Here is a 16,590-nt window from a genome sequence, read left to right as displayed (position 1 = left end):
CTGGGAGCACAAGAATCCAAGGTGGCACTTGAGAAAGACAAGAGATCGGGCACTTTTCACCATTCCAAAATTCTGGTGTAAGACAGGGAGACAAGTCAGAAGGAACTACCCCCAGCTGCCTCTTATCACATAAATGCTGCATTTTCACTTCTCTCAAACTCTGAAGCTTTCTCCTGGAAAAAAGCTCCACACCTATGGTCAAGTGCTAAGTAATTGCAGTCATCAGCTGTCTGCTCTCTGAATCCAGGCCATATTTTAGATAATTATGTTTGGGAGAGACATACTACTTATTTTTAGTGTATCATTGGCTACCAACCTTGCTTGGCACTTGAAAATATTTCATAGACCTCTTCCTGTTTGCTGAAAAAAGGGTGCAGCTGAAGTCTACTCTGAGCTGATAATTCATCAGATAAAAACCATTCCATTCTGCAATACAACTTCACTCAAAGGTCTTTCTACACAAAGATATTTGATATACTCTGCTTTCAAATTCATTGAAGCACACTATATGTTCCCATGTCTCTAATAACTTGCAGCCTTCTAGGAGATAGGAATCTCTTGAAGCAAAACAAAAAAGACAGGCCCTCACAAAGAGAAACATAGTTGCTTTTACTAAGATCTAGGATACAAAGGAACACAGAGATGGAAAGGACTTCTTTGATAATTAGCTCAAGTCCCACAAAACCTACAAAACTTCTAAACCTATCAAACTCCTTGAAGCAATGAAGTTTTTTGCCCTACTTCTCCATTCCCCAGGATCATCTTCAGTCTCTAGCACAAAAACTTGCTCGGTTCAGTGGTGTAAATGGACTTCCCTTTCATTACCCAGACTCTGAGTGAGCAGCACCCATCCCAGCCCAAAGGCTGGGCAAGCTAGAGTCTGCAAGTCACCTCTGGCAAGTGAGTGATCTGTTTTCCTGAATAAGCTGGTAGCACTGATCTGTGTCTTCAATTCAAATTCCTTTTCTGTGAATGTGGCAGACCTGGCAGACCAGAGCTGCATTTCAGTTTACTTTTCTCATTTGTGCTTTAGAGGACAGCAGTTTGATGTAAAGATTGGCAGCAGAAAAACAAATAGCATAGGTTGATTAACATGCAAAAGCTAAAGACAAAACGCACACAAATAACCACTTCTCTCCCTCTGTTCCCCACCTACCCACAAAGAGAGAAAATTCCAAATTCATTTTATCGCTATCCAAATCAATGTCTGTACAGTGCATTGTTAATTGAGCTGTATAAGAAATAAAGCAAATTGGGAAGGCACCCAATATTGCTTCAGCATGCCTATCAAAAGGATATGAAGTTTTCAGCTTTATTAATCATCTGACACTTTAAATCTCATCTCATAACTGCCCAACTTTTTGTTTCTCATGCAGTGCCTGCAATAAGCCTAGATCACAGCCAAGGATCAATGTAAAGCATAAGGAATTCCACCACCTCTGATTTATTTTGTGCAGCAAGGTTATGTGTGTGTTCATGTTAATGTGATGAGGGTGTGCACGCATTTGCAAAATGCCAGTTTAAGACTCCTGAACACATTCCAACCAAAATTTGTTGTCAAATTAATTAAGCATTTCATGCCCTGCCAACATATACTTCATTCAAGGCAATTTTTCATTAAAAGAATAATCTAGTCATCCATGAACAATTCCTGAAGTAAACTTACTTCACGTGCTGACAGCTCACAAGTCAAACTTGTGCATTTTTAACAGGAGAAAAAAAATGGCAAACGCACTTCAATTTTCAGAAGTGAATTTAATGCAAGGCAAATATCAGGCCTGATTACCTAGAGAAATTAAACCTATATGGTTTGCAAAGCTTCCTGGAGTCTTTAACTGTTGTTCTCTTTCAGCATATTTATCTAAATGGTTCAAAGGATACATTCAAATTTATAGTAAAAATGACAATATACACAGAAATTCTCATTTCAAGAAAAAGAGATGAGAAAATTACAGTTCTCTGCCCAGACTAACTTAATAGGTGCAAAATGTTTTTTAATCAGATGCAGAGACTAATATATTTACACTAGATTTGACTGAAATAGGAGGCAGAGAAGTTTGGATGGAAAGGAAGAAGATCAGTTGGCAAGGGAAAGCATAAACAATTTTTATTTTATTTTTTTTTTGTCTCAAACCTTGGACAAAAAAACCTACGCTGAATAGTTTGGACATTGCCACACACATGCAGTGTGCCTTGTTACATGCTTCCTAAGGGATACTTGACAAATGCCTATAAAATCAACAGAAAATCCAAATCTAACATCATCTCACTGTGAGCCCACACAGCCTGCTGCCGATCATGCAGACCATTTGGCAGGCACTGGGTCTGCAGGAGAGCAGCTGCTCCAGCCACTCTCTTCCAGTAACATCAGAGATACGAGGACTTGGGGAAAAATTAACCAAGTGATTGAAAATGGAATAAAAGATGTTAAGAGGTTTTTTCCTCCCTGTAAACATCAAATCATCCTCCCTGCCCAAGTGACTCTAATATTGTTCTAAAACTGGAGATATTGGCAACTCAAGCCACTAAAATAGACAAACAAGCTAAAATATTCCCGGCCTCAAAAAGAAATTGCAGTCTGAGACACAGAGGAGGGAGAATGGCAAAGCACAGGACAGTGTGTGGGGCACCAAGACCTCAGTAGTTACTCCTCAGCTTCTATAGCTTAGGCTCTTTACATCCCCAAATTGCAGGGGTTCCTCTATTCTGGGCTCCAGAATAACTTGGAAAGAGCACATGGTGGATGAAAGCAAACACTATAATGAAGAGATTCAGAACCCACATTGCTTTTAATTTGCATACATAAGAAATACACTTATTTAGACAAAATAATAACAAAAGTGGAGCACAGTGGCCTATTTCTTTACCACTATAAAGCATTCCTTACCTTCAGACCATATCCTCTAGGCCAGTTCAAGAGTTTGTTAGGCAGATCATTATTTATTTGGAAACATCAAATATTTCCAGTTCCCCCCTCTGATCTTGATTGGTCCCATACCCAAACTGTGCTGACTCTGTGGGGCTTGTGTGGCCGGTTTAGATCAGAAGGGACTTCTGCATCCTCTCTAGAAGCCTCCTGTTTCTCCAGTCTTTGCCAGGACAGAGCCTCACTCTCCCATTATTGCAATACTACCTTTCCTGCAGCAGCACACCTCTAAGAACTCCAAGACAAATTCTTGCCCTAGCCATGAAAGACGTGTGCCAGCCTTTCTGAAGAGGTGAATATGCTCTCACGAGGATGTTTCGAAACAACACTACAATTTTGTCCTCTGTGATGTCAAACAGGATTCACCATCTGCCTAGCTGAGAGTGCTGTTACCCACAGCATCACACTGGGCATTACCCAAAAGCATCTCACTACTGCATGCATGGCTTGGTTCACGGTATATATTGCAAACATGACTGTTTGCACAGGGCTCAACACAGAACTCCCTGCATAAATACCTGAGACACCCTCTCCTCTGCACAGGGAACCTCCTGCAAAACAGCAGTGCCTCAAAACTCAAGGAATCCCCAGTGCTTACAGCTAAATATGTTTACATGACTTGACTGATACGATCACAAAAGTCCTGTGATATTTCAAGCCTGATCTAGAATTTGATTTAATAAAAGTCACAGCCCAGAGGGTTCTCAAACTTTGCAGCAGAAGTTGCTACAATCTTCTGTCACACTGCACATACACGTGGAGCTGCTTCCAACCTCTTGACCTTGCTTACTCTTACCACCAGGCTTGTTCCAAAATTAAATCAGTCTTACGAAACATAAAGCTGCATTTCTCTATTAATGTATTTTAATGACCCTTTTATGTTCCCCTCTCTTTAGCTTGGCCTTTTTTGGCCATTTCTGAAAAAGCTTCAGCTCTCAATCTCCAGAGCAACCACTTTCCCCTGAGCTTGCTTTGTTTCCAGTTTTGATTTTTTACTCCCATGGCAGCGCTCACTCTTCCCATATTTGTTTACAGAACAAAAACCACCAGTCTTTAAAAAGCATGACAGAGCAGAAAACACCCCTTTTAGGTAATTTTATTCAGCTGTGCCAGTAACAACAGCTATCTCTAGTCAATCCTACTGTGATGTGCAATTACTTTCTTGGAGTAAAAAGAAAGATAGAACAAAGACATGCTTAAAACGTTACCTTCAGATGGTGATGTGGAAACATACAGAACAACTCAATTATGGTTTCAGACCTACCTGGCATATAGTGCTGATGAAGTACAGACACTTCTGTAATTTTCTTCCCAATCAACCAGATTTGTACTTAAACGGGTTGGCAATGCTCTTTACACTAAGGAGGACTATAAACACTGCCAACTAAGGTATATAGAGATCACAAAACTTGTTTATCTCTAAATCTGTGTTGCTTGGTGCTATGGGGAAAAGAAATGCAACTTGTTCCCAGAAAAACCATCAATGTTTGAATGATGTATGTGGCAAAAGTAACTTACAGATAGCAAAGGGATGGCAACTTTTCCAAGGAAATCAGGGGGTTTATCTCCATCTTCATCAAACACTGTCACTTCCAGAACATCATGAATATCTTTAATAGGGCTGGAACAAAAAGTGCAAACATAAAATAATAATAGTCAATACACACACACAGTCTCCTCCACAAAGATCTGAGAATACTGTTTTACTAATTAAGTTTGTATACCTTAGAGTATAAAACTAGCATTTAATTAAATTCCCCCCAAATGAATCAAATTATAGGTATTCCTCAAGGTTCCCCCTCATGTTTCAGTCCCATAACTAGGTGAATAAAATAACTACCCATGATTTTCACCCAGCAGAGACATTTTTTGTGCATCGATATTGATGCAGCATGAGAATCAGCTCTCCAACAGAGAAAGCTAGTGACTGGGAGAGTTCAAGGGCTAAAGCTAAATCCAGGCTTCAGCATATAAAAGAAATAATCCAGGAAACAAAACTCATGTCACTCATTTGACTTGAACAATTATCTCCTTTTTAAGGTACTAACAAAACCAACTATTTTTTTTTAAAGCAAAAAAAAAAACCACAACCCTAATTAAAACATACAATATTTCTGTTCCATTCAGTGCAAATGCTCTACTGATGTGGCAGCAGGCACCTGATCCTAAATATTTATCAGATTGTTATTGAACCAATCTCATCTGAGAAAAGTTGTATTTGCCTGTCTGCAAAAGCACAGGTAGGTGGAGATGATTCCTGAGCTGTATTCATTATCTCCTCTTTTCCTTTTCCCATATGCAAGAGTTAAAGATGCTCACAGAGCCCTCCCAAGTAGCAACCCTAGCATGTGATGTGACCCAGGCCCTAGTGGCAACCAAAGAGCCATGAAATGCACCATTTTCAAGAACTGTTGGCTTTAAAATACATTGAAACCTGCCACTTCTGCAACCATACTTCCATATTCCTCCCCAGATCATTAACAGTTTTCCATATGATAAAGCTACCAGTGGTATAAAATATTAAAACCCCACCATGACACACACTGATAAGTGTGTTGCAGAAAACCTGAATATGATGGGGAAGGGCTCTCTTGTGATATTGAATGTTCTGCCTGAAATAGATTCATCCACTCAGGGCGATCCACTGTGATCCAAAAGAAATCTAAATAATCAATTGCTTTTAAGGTGCTTAATTGAAATTTTTTTAATGACCAAAATCTAAGCAGAGGTGCAAGACCCTGGACTAGCCATTCAACAGCAGAAAGGAAGTTAGAGATAGTCCATGGCTGGCGTTTCTGAGACCCACAGGAAGTATAGACACCAACTTTCTTTTTAAATAAAATATTTTTGGATTCTTATTAGACTGATTTTGTTGGCTGAACATCTGACAAGACTCATCTGCTGGCACAATCTCAGAATAAACTGTGATGAGAGGAAACTTCTTGAGAACAAAGAACCCCAAGAGACATGCCTTCAGCTGTACCTATGAGTGAAACAGAAATCCAGCAAGGTACGTCTATCAAAGAAATAAGATACTTTAGTGTTCACATCCAGCCCTGTATTGATGAATGCTGCTTCTGCAGGAAGTCCATCATTCTCAAACTGTCCTTCCTGTGGTTGTCTCCCTCACCACAGACTACTACACTCTTGGAGACATTTATCTCGCTCACTTATTCACAAGAATCTTTGTCAGCATTAAGCAAGATTCAAACCTTTTGCTGCCTGAAAGTGACACCTTATTAATAGCAAAAGTGATCATTTAAGTCACTAAAAATATGAACAAAATACTCTAATTTTCATTAAAATCTAAAATTCTAGTTTGGGGTAAGATATGTTTGCCTGGTTTAAATTCAGAAGTTATACCAGAAACGTGAACTCTAATTTTCTACTTACTTACTAATTAAACAAGGATTCTACCATGGTTCAATAAAACATATTTTGTTTTACATGATGGAAAATGTAATCATGAGTATCTGGTCTCTACTTTGTTATATTATCTTTTGGATCCAGCTATGACTCCATTATGTCTAGTCATGATTCCTCCTATAAATATCACAGTAATTTTTCTTTTAATGACTTCTATTAATAAACTCCACGCAATAACTACTAAAAGGCAAAAGGCTTTAATTGAGTAATATTTGATGTTTCTCCAACATCCTCTCTGAGAAAAAAAAATGACATATCTTGAACTTGACCTTTGTATTTTCCCAAAGTCAATAGTTTTACAGTTAAGCTGCTAACTGGCATTGCAGCAGGTCTTCAAAAGCAATCCACTTACAATGTGAAAACTTTGTTCCACTCTGGATTGAGGTTCTTGTAAACAGTGTGTGTTTGAAGACTGTCATTTCCCAGCTCTAATACACAGAAAGGATCACTTTTACCTAGATTAGATAAGACAAAAAAAAAAAAAAAAAGAAGAACAAATGAAGTTATGGTATTTAGCATGCACACTCTTGCTTTGCAGTTTGGTTGGGAAAGTCACTAGTCAAATAAAAACAACGTATTAAAAGAACTGCAAATTGCCTTGTTCTGTTGGAATGACTTGTTAAATAAACAATAACTCCAATGCATCCTCAGTGCTGGGAACTCTAACACTTAACTTTACAACTTGTTCAAGTGGCTTTACTCTGACATCTGAAACGTGAACTTTACAGTGAATCACATCTCTGAGTCTTTAAAGCAAGAACAATCTGCTCATGTTGACAGTTACTCAGATGACATAACAAAAGCAGCACCATGATTCTGACTCAGGGAAGCATCAGTGCTGCAGTTACAGCTCTCTGTTTTATCCTCTGCTTAGAGTCTGTGGTCTTCTTCAGTTGCTTAGAGCACCCACACCAGGAGAAGCACAGCATTGTGTTGGTATCAGCAGCATTTCTTAAATCAGTTCCACACAGCAAGTCCTTGGAGCTGGGAAGACCCTACACAGCGCTGCAGTTTCAACAAAACCCAGTAACAACTGCAGCATCCATGTGTGAACCAGGTATCGTGCTCAAAGCAAACAAACCCTCAAAAACCAGAAAAACTGAACTCCTCTCAAAAGAAGGATGTCAAAGTGGCACCTGTTATGGTGAAGACATGTTTGCTAATTCATTTATTTGGTAACTCAGATGAATCTGTGGTTTTCATAACCCACTGCAGCTCAGCAGTTTCCATCCTGAGCAGAGTACCCTTTATCAATGTGTCTGGCTCAGTATCTGATTTAATCTCATCTTCAGTGTCCATGTATAACTCAGCCACAGACACAATAACCTCACTTTTATGTAGGCAACTGAATAGGTCAGAAATGCAAGGGCTTAGATAGCAATCAAACAAGATATTTAAGCAAAACTGTCTTCTTCTTAATCCTTATTTTTTGGTATTATTAATGCAGAGCTCCTAAGGTTATTACTCTGAGAAGCTTATGAACTAAAGAGGAATCTTTTCAGTAGGTAAACAGTGGGTATTAACTAGTCAATATCAGTAAAGTTTAAAGACCATGTGTATGACTGGAATCTATTTGTCTTCTTTTCAGCTTATGTGTCCATTCTCTGATAAGTGTGGAAAATGCATGTAGCCTTTCAGAGAAACTGCTTGAAATGCAAGCTGGTATATGCCAAAAAACAAACCCACTGTATAATTTGGTATTCTGAATGCTATTTTTTGGTCAGTGAGCAAATGCAGTGTTTGAGAAGAACTCTCATGCATGCACAGAAAACATCCAACAAAGCAGAAAAAAGTCACCTTCGCATCAACAAAACTATTATCTAGGAAACTAAAAATGTGGAAGGCTCAAACTGGGCTAACTGTGGCTGAAGAGCTGCTACATATTTGATATATCCATGCAACAAATAGCCTGAAATTTACATCAAATGGCAAAACATGGACTTTCAAAGCACTGTTCAAAGCCAAAGCAGATACTTTGTTGTTTTCTGATAGTTATTACAGTAAACTAAAAAACTTGGAATTAAACTCAATAATGCCAACATATAATCAACTGACAACCAACTCTAATCTTACCAAAAGTCCATTTTTATTATGGGAATAAGTAATAAGGTATAAGGCAGCATTATCCTTGACATAAGACGTCTGGTTTCCAGAAGTTCACCCACCCAAGAATTGTGACTGCTGTGGGATAGGACAGGGAGGGAATGCTACCCGTTTATGCAGTTCCTCTATTAACCCTTGGAAGTCTTTGTACCTGTTCTTGTCTCTGCAATTTTCTCTGTATCAGATTTTTAGCTGGACTTCAAATTTACTTTTATCAATAACAATAAATCTGAGCAGTCTCCCTGGTAATGCAGGAAATATGGCACTGCTCTAGGAGGGCTCTATTATGGAAGCCCATAATTGCTGCACTAATCATTTATGAATGGCTCAGAACAGATAATTAATCTTTATGTCTCTCATTTCACGATCAGAAATTATGCTATTTTTACCTAAAATGGCTGCATCCTTTTGCAATTTGGTGGGTCTATTACGGCATAATACTAGGATATTTTCAGCACTGCCATTGAAAAACAATTTGTCATTTGCTTCATGAATCAGGCTCGAAGCCTGGGTTATTTTGAATATAATGACAGACTGAGTAACCTTTTACTTAAGCAGAATTTCATTCTGTGCTATGCACAAGGAATGTGAGTCACATACTCTATGAAAAGTCTTTGAATTGCAGAATCAAGAACCTGCGTGTCTCTTCCAATGTTCATTATCCACCCACACGCTCCTGTTTAAGTACTGAGGGAAAGGGGGCTAAATCCATCACTGATGCAACTGCATTAGCATCAGTGGAGTTTTCCAAAGGGTAGAGAACCTTCTGGGCTCAGCTCCTTCCCTGGAACACTGTCTGTATTAAAACCTCATGTATTTCTAGATAGCTCTAGACTTGCTATTTGGCAAAGGCTCTGCTTTGCTGTGGTACAGCTCTTCTTACATTTTTTAGTAGGATGCAGTTACACACCTAATTCCATATAGATGCATACAATAAGACAATTTAGAAATGCATTTTTGTACAAGCTACCTTTCATTACTGGCAGATTTTTGTTTGCTTTCAAGTTTCAGAAAGTTCTTCAACATTTTACTGCCTGCACTAACTTTTTTTTTTATCCATTGCAACCTTAAGCAATGAACTGAACCTGACACAGCATCATGATTATCCTTGGGCTTCCTCCTTTGGTCCTTATTTCAGGAGCAATGTTCTCTTACATTACCATGTCCTCATGCATACTAGAGAATGGGCTGAGTGTTTTCTCTCTAGCATCTTTTCTGCCTTTATCAACAAGTTATCTTAAAAAAAATTACTGTGACAACAAATATACAACACACAATGCTGTGTCTGTGATTGAGCTGCAAGATATAGAGAGGAATGAAAAGGTCTCCAGAATCCTGGAGAAGGTGATAATAAAAATAGTAACATCCAGGCAGTCATTACAGAGAAGTGTGAATGCCCTAGACCTTCCCTGGGGAAACAGGTGTTAGTGTTCAATGCTGTCAGGAACAAGCACAATTTGAGGTCTCAATCATCTCAGTGGAAATTCGATCCTATTCTTGGAGTAAGAGCACCAAAAAGATCATCCCAAATCAAAGCCTCAATTGAGCTGTAAGAGAAAACATCACACTTGCATCCCCATAGCTGGCAAGCTTTCTTTTTTGGGTGACAGCCTGCAGCACCACCCACACCCACACACTCAGCACCATGTCAGATGCCCCCAAAATCTTTCAGTCTCATTCACGAACTCACAAGGCACCCAAAAGAAGATGGAGAGGCTATTTTGTAGGCACCATCACTTGATATTGACTTATTTTACATATTCCTGCTGGGAAATGCCACAGCACACCCTGCTAGGTGTGAAATTATCAGTCACACTGCTTAGACCTAAAAGGAAAATCAGATCTCCATCCACTGGGCCTTTTCACATGCTTCTGGGAGTCGAAACATTTGGTATCTCAGTTCCCTGAGGCAGGTTTCACCACTGGAGAAATGATGGGAAGATTTACTTTTTTGTTTTCAACTGACAGTACTGCATGACATCTAAGTAGCACTCACAAGACATTATAGCATTGCATGCTGCAAAACAGAAATAAAATACCTGAAAAATCTGCTGCCAACAGATCCACTGCCTTTAAAACTTTGACTTGTAGGAAACCAACGTCCTTTATGTCCCAAAAGGAATTCTTTATACACTGCAAGGAAGAAAACATAAAGATATATTTTGTTTGTAATTCAGTAAGGAACAGAAATTACTGAAAGAGTGACTTACATTTATAAATCCATTGCTATTGCTGTGGAGTGTCAGCGCAGCAGCTGATATACCCATTCATACATGTTCATTATCCCAGTCTCACTGCATCATGACCCTGAGGTTCACGTCATCACACACCACCTGCTCCTAAGGAAATTCTCCATTCACATAAATTACCTGTTAATGTTATGATGGAGATTGGAAGGAGCCCTGCATATTTATGCAAGTATCTGCAACTTAAAACAAAAAAGACCGGGAGAAGCAGCATGGGCTGGAAAGGCAACACACTCAATTGGGAGTGAGGAATCTCTCCTGAAAAGTAACTTTGATTTGTGTTGTTCAAATTCCTCATCCTCCATCTCACACTTCATTTTAGGGACATTACTCCTCCTTGCCCAGCTTTTGAGGGTTGAGGTGTGGAAGCTATCACATGTCTTTATCTTCCAGCAGTTGAACATACAGAACACATCCTCAACAAAGGAGGAAATAAATATAAGTATACTATGATCTCGACATGATATTCAGTGTCTCACATTCCCCATGATAACCTCTTAATTCAATCCAAGTTTGCAAAGAAAAATATTAGTTTAAAACTCAGACACAAGCAGCCAAATTGCTTAAGTCTATCTGCCTTGCCAACCTCCTTGCCACTCCAAACATAATAACTAGTCCATGTAATAGTTTTATCCGATAGGAGACATGTTATGATGACTGGACAAATCTTTTTCTTTTTTTTTCCTGCAATTTTGACTGCTTTAAAAAAAAAGAGGAAAAAGGAAGAGAAAAAAAAATGCAAACTCACGTAGCGCTGTGCAATCTGGTGCCTTTCACTGGGGTCTGCCAAAGGGCAGACACACAGGTCAGAGATAGACACTCCTGTACATGGGGCAACAGCAACCAACATCAGCAGGGACCCTGGATGTTTTTCCAGAGGCAGCTCTAAGCAATTGGTCTGCTTCGTTGGCAGGGCAGTTATGTCAACTTGGCACCTGGAATGACATTGCCATGGGTTAATAAGAAAAAGGAGCTGGGAAAAAAGTGCAACAGTTATATTGATTTCAGTAGCATGCAGGCACCAAAACTTATTGCTTGTTTAGGATGGAAAGAATGCAAAAAAAAAGGCATCTCAAAATTAAACATGGGAAACCAATTAGCCAGTTTGTATTGCACTTACTGTCAATTTTGCTTTCTGGTTCACACACTGGTAAGCAGAGTTAAAAGGTTTGGGCTGTGAGTACAGTAGGAAAAGTAAAACTTAACTCTGGCCTGCCTCACTACCCCTCTAAAATCCCCTAGTGTTTTGTGATGGATTTGAGACACAATTTTATTTCACATGGGGGAAAAGGGGCAAACACAAAATTTAAAACATTAGCCTAAAATAGATTAGTTTCTTTAGTCACATACTCCATTTTATGCTACATTATACTGTATGCCCCAATCTCTTTTACAAGCCTTACTAGAGCTACATTTTCAGCGTACTGTTCTATTTCCCAAAGGGAAGGATTGTCTTAAAAGTCCCTCCCAACCCCTGTACATAATATGTATCATTAACCTGATATTTCCCCTCAAAAAAAAAAAAAATATATATATATAATTAGGAGGAAAAACAGAGAAACATTCATAAAGAAACCATAATAAAAGATGAGGATGGGCTGAAGCAGAGAGAGAGATCACTAGACAGCCAGTTATACGTGAAGGGAGCGGTTAAAAGCAACAGAAAGCCTAATCACTTGGCTCAGCTAAATACCTTCTATTTAGAAGTCCAGTAAATGGAGTGGAACTTTTCTGAACCTCCATGGGCCTTGGCTTTTAAGAACAGGCTGAACAAAAGTTACAGATGAAAAAGGAAACAAAAAAAAAAAACAAAAAAAAATGAAGGAAGGAGAAGCTTTGTTAGCACGGTGCAAGGGGAGCCACACTGCTCAAAGGGAGGGCGAGCGGATGGCAGAGAGCGAGAGCTGGCGCTGCGCTTAATGCCTGCCGACAAGTTTTTATTTAAACTAAACTTGTTAAGGTGTTGTCTTAATAGGCTAAAATTCCACAGGGTTCCCCCAGGTGGGTTTCTTCTGGGTAAATGGTGCATGTAGTGTTCCTGATTGATCCCATTCCAGTAGTAGTGCTGGAGCGGTTTATACCCATCTGCTATAAATTGCATGCTTTCCGCTTCTTAACAGCCTATTTTCTGTGAATGCTAAGGGGGGCAAGAAAAAAAAAATAATCCTAAAACATTTCAGCCTGAAAACCCAACAAACTATGCTATGAAGTAAGTCATTGCTCTGATGAGTTTGTGAGACAACCAGCTCCGTCTATTAAAACACAGCTCTTTGTGTAAGCTGCTTCCCACCAGAACCAATGGGGCTGCCTTTGCCTTAAGTGTGCTCTTTGCTATTCACCCCACTGAACATACAACAGGTTGTAAGTTTACTCTTATTAACTGCTTTCAATTGCTTTGAAAGAGAAAGAAAATAAACCAGGAAGGGTACCAATACCGTTTGGCATGTAGGCTGCCTCTCAACACAATTTTCAAGTGTGAGAGGTTGCATTTGAAGCTCATTGCTATGCCTAGACTCTTCAGAAAGATATGACAAGAGAAGATATGCCGAAAAGAAATAAAACAACCACCAAAAAAGCAAACAATTGAGAAAAAAGACAGTATCACTTCCACACTGGAAGTCAACATCACCTTGGCTGCGCTAACACATCTGCTTCTCAAGCTGCAGCAGTTTTACTGATACTTTTGGTATCACTGCAAAAGGGGGGATGTGTTGTTATCTTGAGTTTTTTGGTGTGGTTTTTTTTTTTTTTTTACAGTTGAAGAAACTGAACCAAGGAGAGGGGAAAACTCAGGGTCACCCAGCTGGTCTGTGGTTCAGCTGGCAACACTGGCCATGTCTCCCACATCAGCATTTCATAAACCACCCACTCACAGTTCAAAACTGGGAAAAGCTGCATTTGCTTTTTCATGTTAAGAACTTTCCATGGGGTAAGAGAGAAAAGACAGCTCATTCAGACAACACTGTGTCTCCCACCAATAAATAAACTCAGAAATCTCTCATATCTCAAAGGCAAAGTCAAACATGATTCTAGCTTGTTTTGGCAAATTGAAATTGTTTCTCTTATTAAAAGAATTTGATTATCCAAAGGTCAAAGAAAAGATTGAATATAAGGGTGTGGGGGTCAGAGGGATGCACATGTGGAGGGGAAAACAGCAGGAGATGAAGTACAAGCATTTCTTCCTCAAATCATGTCTGATTTTCCGTTAGTAAAAACTAACTTCCTTGAAACATCTGTGTTCACTCAAGGTGATGGTATGCCTCTGTATTTTCTTTTGAGGAACTGCAAAGAAAATCCACTTTTGCACTTGCGAATGAAAAAAGTCTTAAGGAAGAAAAAAACCAAAACCAATCTGTTTCATTTAGGTTATACAACATAATTGATCAGACTGCAAAGCCTGCAGCTTGGTGAAACAATTAGACATTCAATTTACTAAATAAATTCAGCAGTTTCCACACAAACAGTTCTACACCTATTAAAACGAGTCTAATGATTTCCAAACTACTTCCCCCCATCCTCCTGAAACAGAAATGCTTCCTTTCCTCCTTTCTCAGCTTTTTATCTGCAAGACCTTATTACAGATAATTATTTCACAGGAAAAGTGGTAAAAAACTATGACAATGGGCAGAGTATAAAACTAATGGACTCAATCCACTTTTTGCTGAAAAGTTGCCTGATCTGAATGCAAAGGGAAAAAACTCAAGATTATCTGTATTTCAGGTGATGTAAATGATCTCCTGAGTTAAGTTCTCAACATAGTAATCCTATCTCAGAGCAGGATAGCTCTGTCTGTTGTCATCTTCTGCTACATTTTATATTAAATGCTAGTATAACCTCTCTGTAGAGATTATAAATTCTGTAAGATGAGAATACATTGTGCACACCAATGTATCGCTTTTTTTTTTTTTAACCACTAATAATTAATGCTTTCCTTTCTTGTCCTGATCAATATTTAGGTCTACACCTCTGCCTTAACCTCTAGGCTTGCAGAGGATTATACCACAACTTCAGTTTTAGTTTAAGACTGTTTTTTTGACATACAGCCCTCATCTTTACCTGCCAAACTCTTTTTTTCTGCCCATTTTATTTATTTTGCAGAGATATGTTACTTGAGAACACTACAGCGAATTAGGGGTTAAATAATTTATTTTATCAGAGCATCAAACATTAAAATTTCACTAAAATTCTCACAGTAATTACGGAGTTGTAGTTTATTACTAAATCCATAGTCCATCAAATTCTGATGAGTAAGTATCCTTACATATATATAAATACATATGAGAATACCTGCACAAATCATTGCCATTTTTCTCCCTGCAAAATTCTTGAAAGCCTTTCACAAAAGAGGTCAGTATTGTTATCACAGTAAGATGCATCTACGATTAATATTTGGAAAGGAATTTCAAATGCCACAGGTGTCACAGATACAATTAATAAGGTCTTATTCTGCCTTATTCTACAGATAAGTTTTGGTTGTCTGAGTCTTCCTGCAGCTTGGAGAAATTGAAACGAAAGGTTTGGATTCAGCTATAGTAGATTTTCTGCTCCATCCCAACAGCATGGCCTTTAAAATAAGGATTGTTTCTTGTTGGAAAGACACTGTTTCCTGGAGGCATTCATCATACAGATATTGGATGCACTCCAATCTCATAGCTCATGGTCTTAAGTCTAGCAGTTTTTCTAAAATCTCATTCTTGAGGTAAATATGTGAGGAAAAAAACTCCAACATTTTGCAGCATCTCTTTTTCAAAACGTATCCCTTAATGCAGAAACACTCTCTAACAACGTGGCATAAACAATTTAACTCTGCCTGGACAAACTCAGCACAGTTAACACCTTTGTTTATTAATACACATTAACATAATCTTCTGTTTATAGCATGCCTCTTATCCCCAAGGACACAAAAAGCACTCAATAAATGTTACCAACAGTTCTGTGCAGACTAAATAGAGGGATTATTTCATCCAGCACCCAAACACAGCCACCCCTAAGTGTTGGACCCTGGCAGTAGAACCACTCTACGCTGTGGTATTTTGAGCGAGGGAGAAAAAATGGATCCAGTTGAAAAATCTAAGGAGAACACAGGTAAGCTGAATAACTTAACTTGCAATGTGCACTGAGAGTGAGGGTTCATTCTGTGATGAGGGTGACATGGAATGGCACTGGATGTTTCTTCACTAATTCAGAAGCAGACAAAGGCCCCAAGTGTTAGTCTTTAGTACTGGAGGTCCAACGCATTTCTTACTTTACACTTTCAAAAGTCTCCACAGACACTTCAGGTCCTAGTTCAAAAAACAATATTTTACCTTGAAACCAAATTATGCCTGGGAGCAGAGCCATGTTCCAGGGGCTTAAGGAATCCATCCTACATGAAATCCTAGGTCTAAAGGCATTAACAGAGGTCTTTTTTCCACAAAAGTTCAGCAGTCTGGATTATCATACCTGATTCCACCTTGTGCATCTTCTCAGCTTCATTTAAAATGTTGTCTTTGTGTGTCTAACCAACACAGTTCAGCCTACATGGCCCTGAGGGAGCATAATGAATCCTAACTCAATCCTCAAATTGACCACAGAATTCTTAATTAAGATCCAGCAAATTTTGCCTTTTCCTTCAAACCATGTGAAGTATTTGAGGGCAGTTGGGTTATACTGCTGTACATAATGACCAAATATAACCTATGAACATTTTACTGAAGAATCTTCCAGTGATGTTGTGAAATCCAGAAATCTCAAAATTCAACTTGAAAATAATGGAGACAGTAAACATGGCACCTCATAATAATGTTTTGTCTACATAATCCTTTTCCAGCTTAAGCTGCACTTGAACCCTTCATTAAATATTATTTATTGGGTGGCAAAAGTTTCTACACTGTACGAACAAGGCTTGTT

The 16,590-nt window shown here is 38.8% G+C and overlaps 1 protein-coding gene across 1 annotated transcript in view; it reads right to left on the bottom strand.

The window, feature by feature from the left end:
* MCTP2 (multiple C2 and transmembrane domain containing 2) overlaps positions 1 to 16,590 on the bottom strand; it is a 101,415-nt gene that overhangs the window by 50,483 nt on the left and 34,342 nt on the right. Inside the window, exons 10-13 of the mRNA XM_051628613.1 lie at positions 11,450 to 11,636; positions 10,495 to 10,588; positions 6,705 to 6,807; positions 4,445 to 4,547 (exon numbers count right to left, since the gene is read on the bottom strand). Coding sequence (XP_051484573.1) covers positions 4,445 to 4,547; positions 6,705 to 6,807; positions 10,495 to 10,588; positions 11,450 to 11,636 — 487 coding nt within the window. The remainder of the gene's footprint in view (positions 1 to 4,444; positions 4,548 to 6,704; positions 6,808 to 10,494; positions 10,589 to 11,449; positions 11,637 to 16,590) is intronic.

Source organism: Apus apus, chromosome 10 (genome assembly GCF_020740795.1).
Source record: "Apus apus isolate bApuApu2 chromosome 10, bApuApu2.pri.cur, whole genome shotgun sequence".
In the NCBI taxonomy this organism is placed as follows: Eukaryota; Metazoa; Chordata; class Aves; order Apodiformes; family Apodidae; genus Apus; species Apus apus.
The sequence above is the reverse complement of the archived record's forward strand: the minus strand, read 5'-3'. Positions and strand labels throughout refer to the sequence as shown.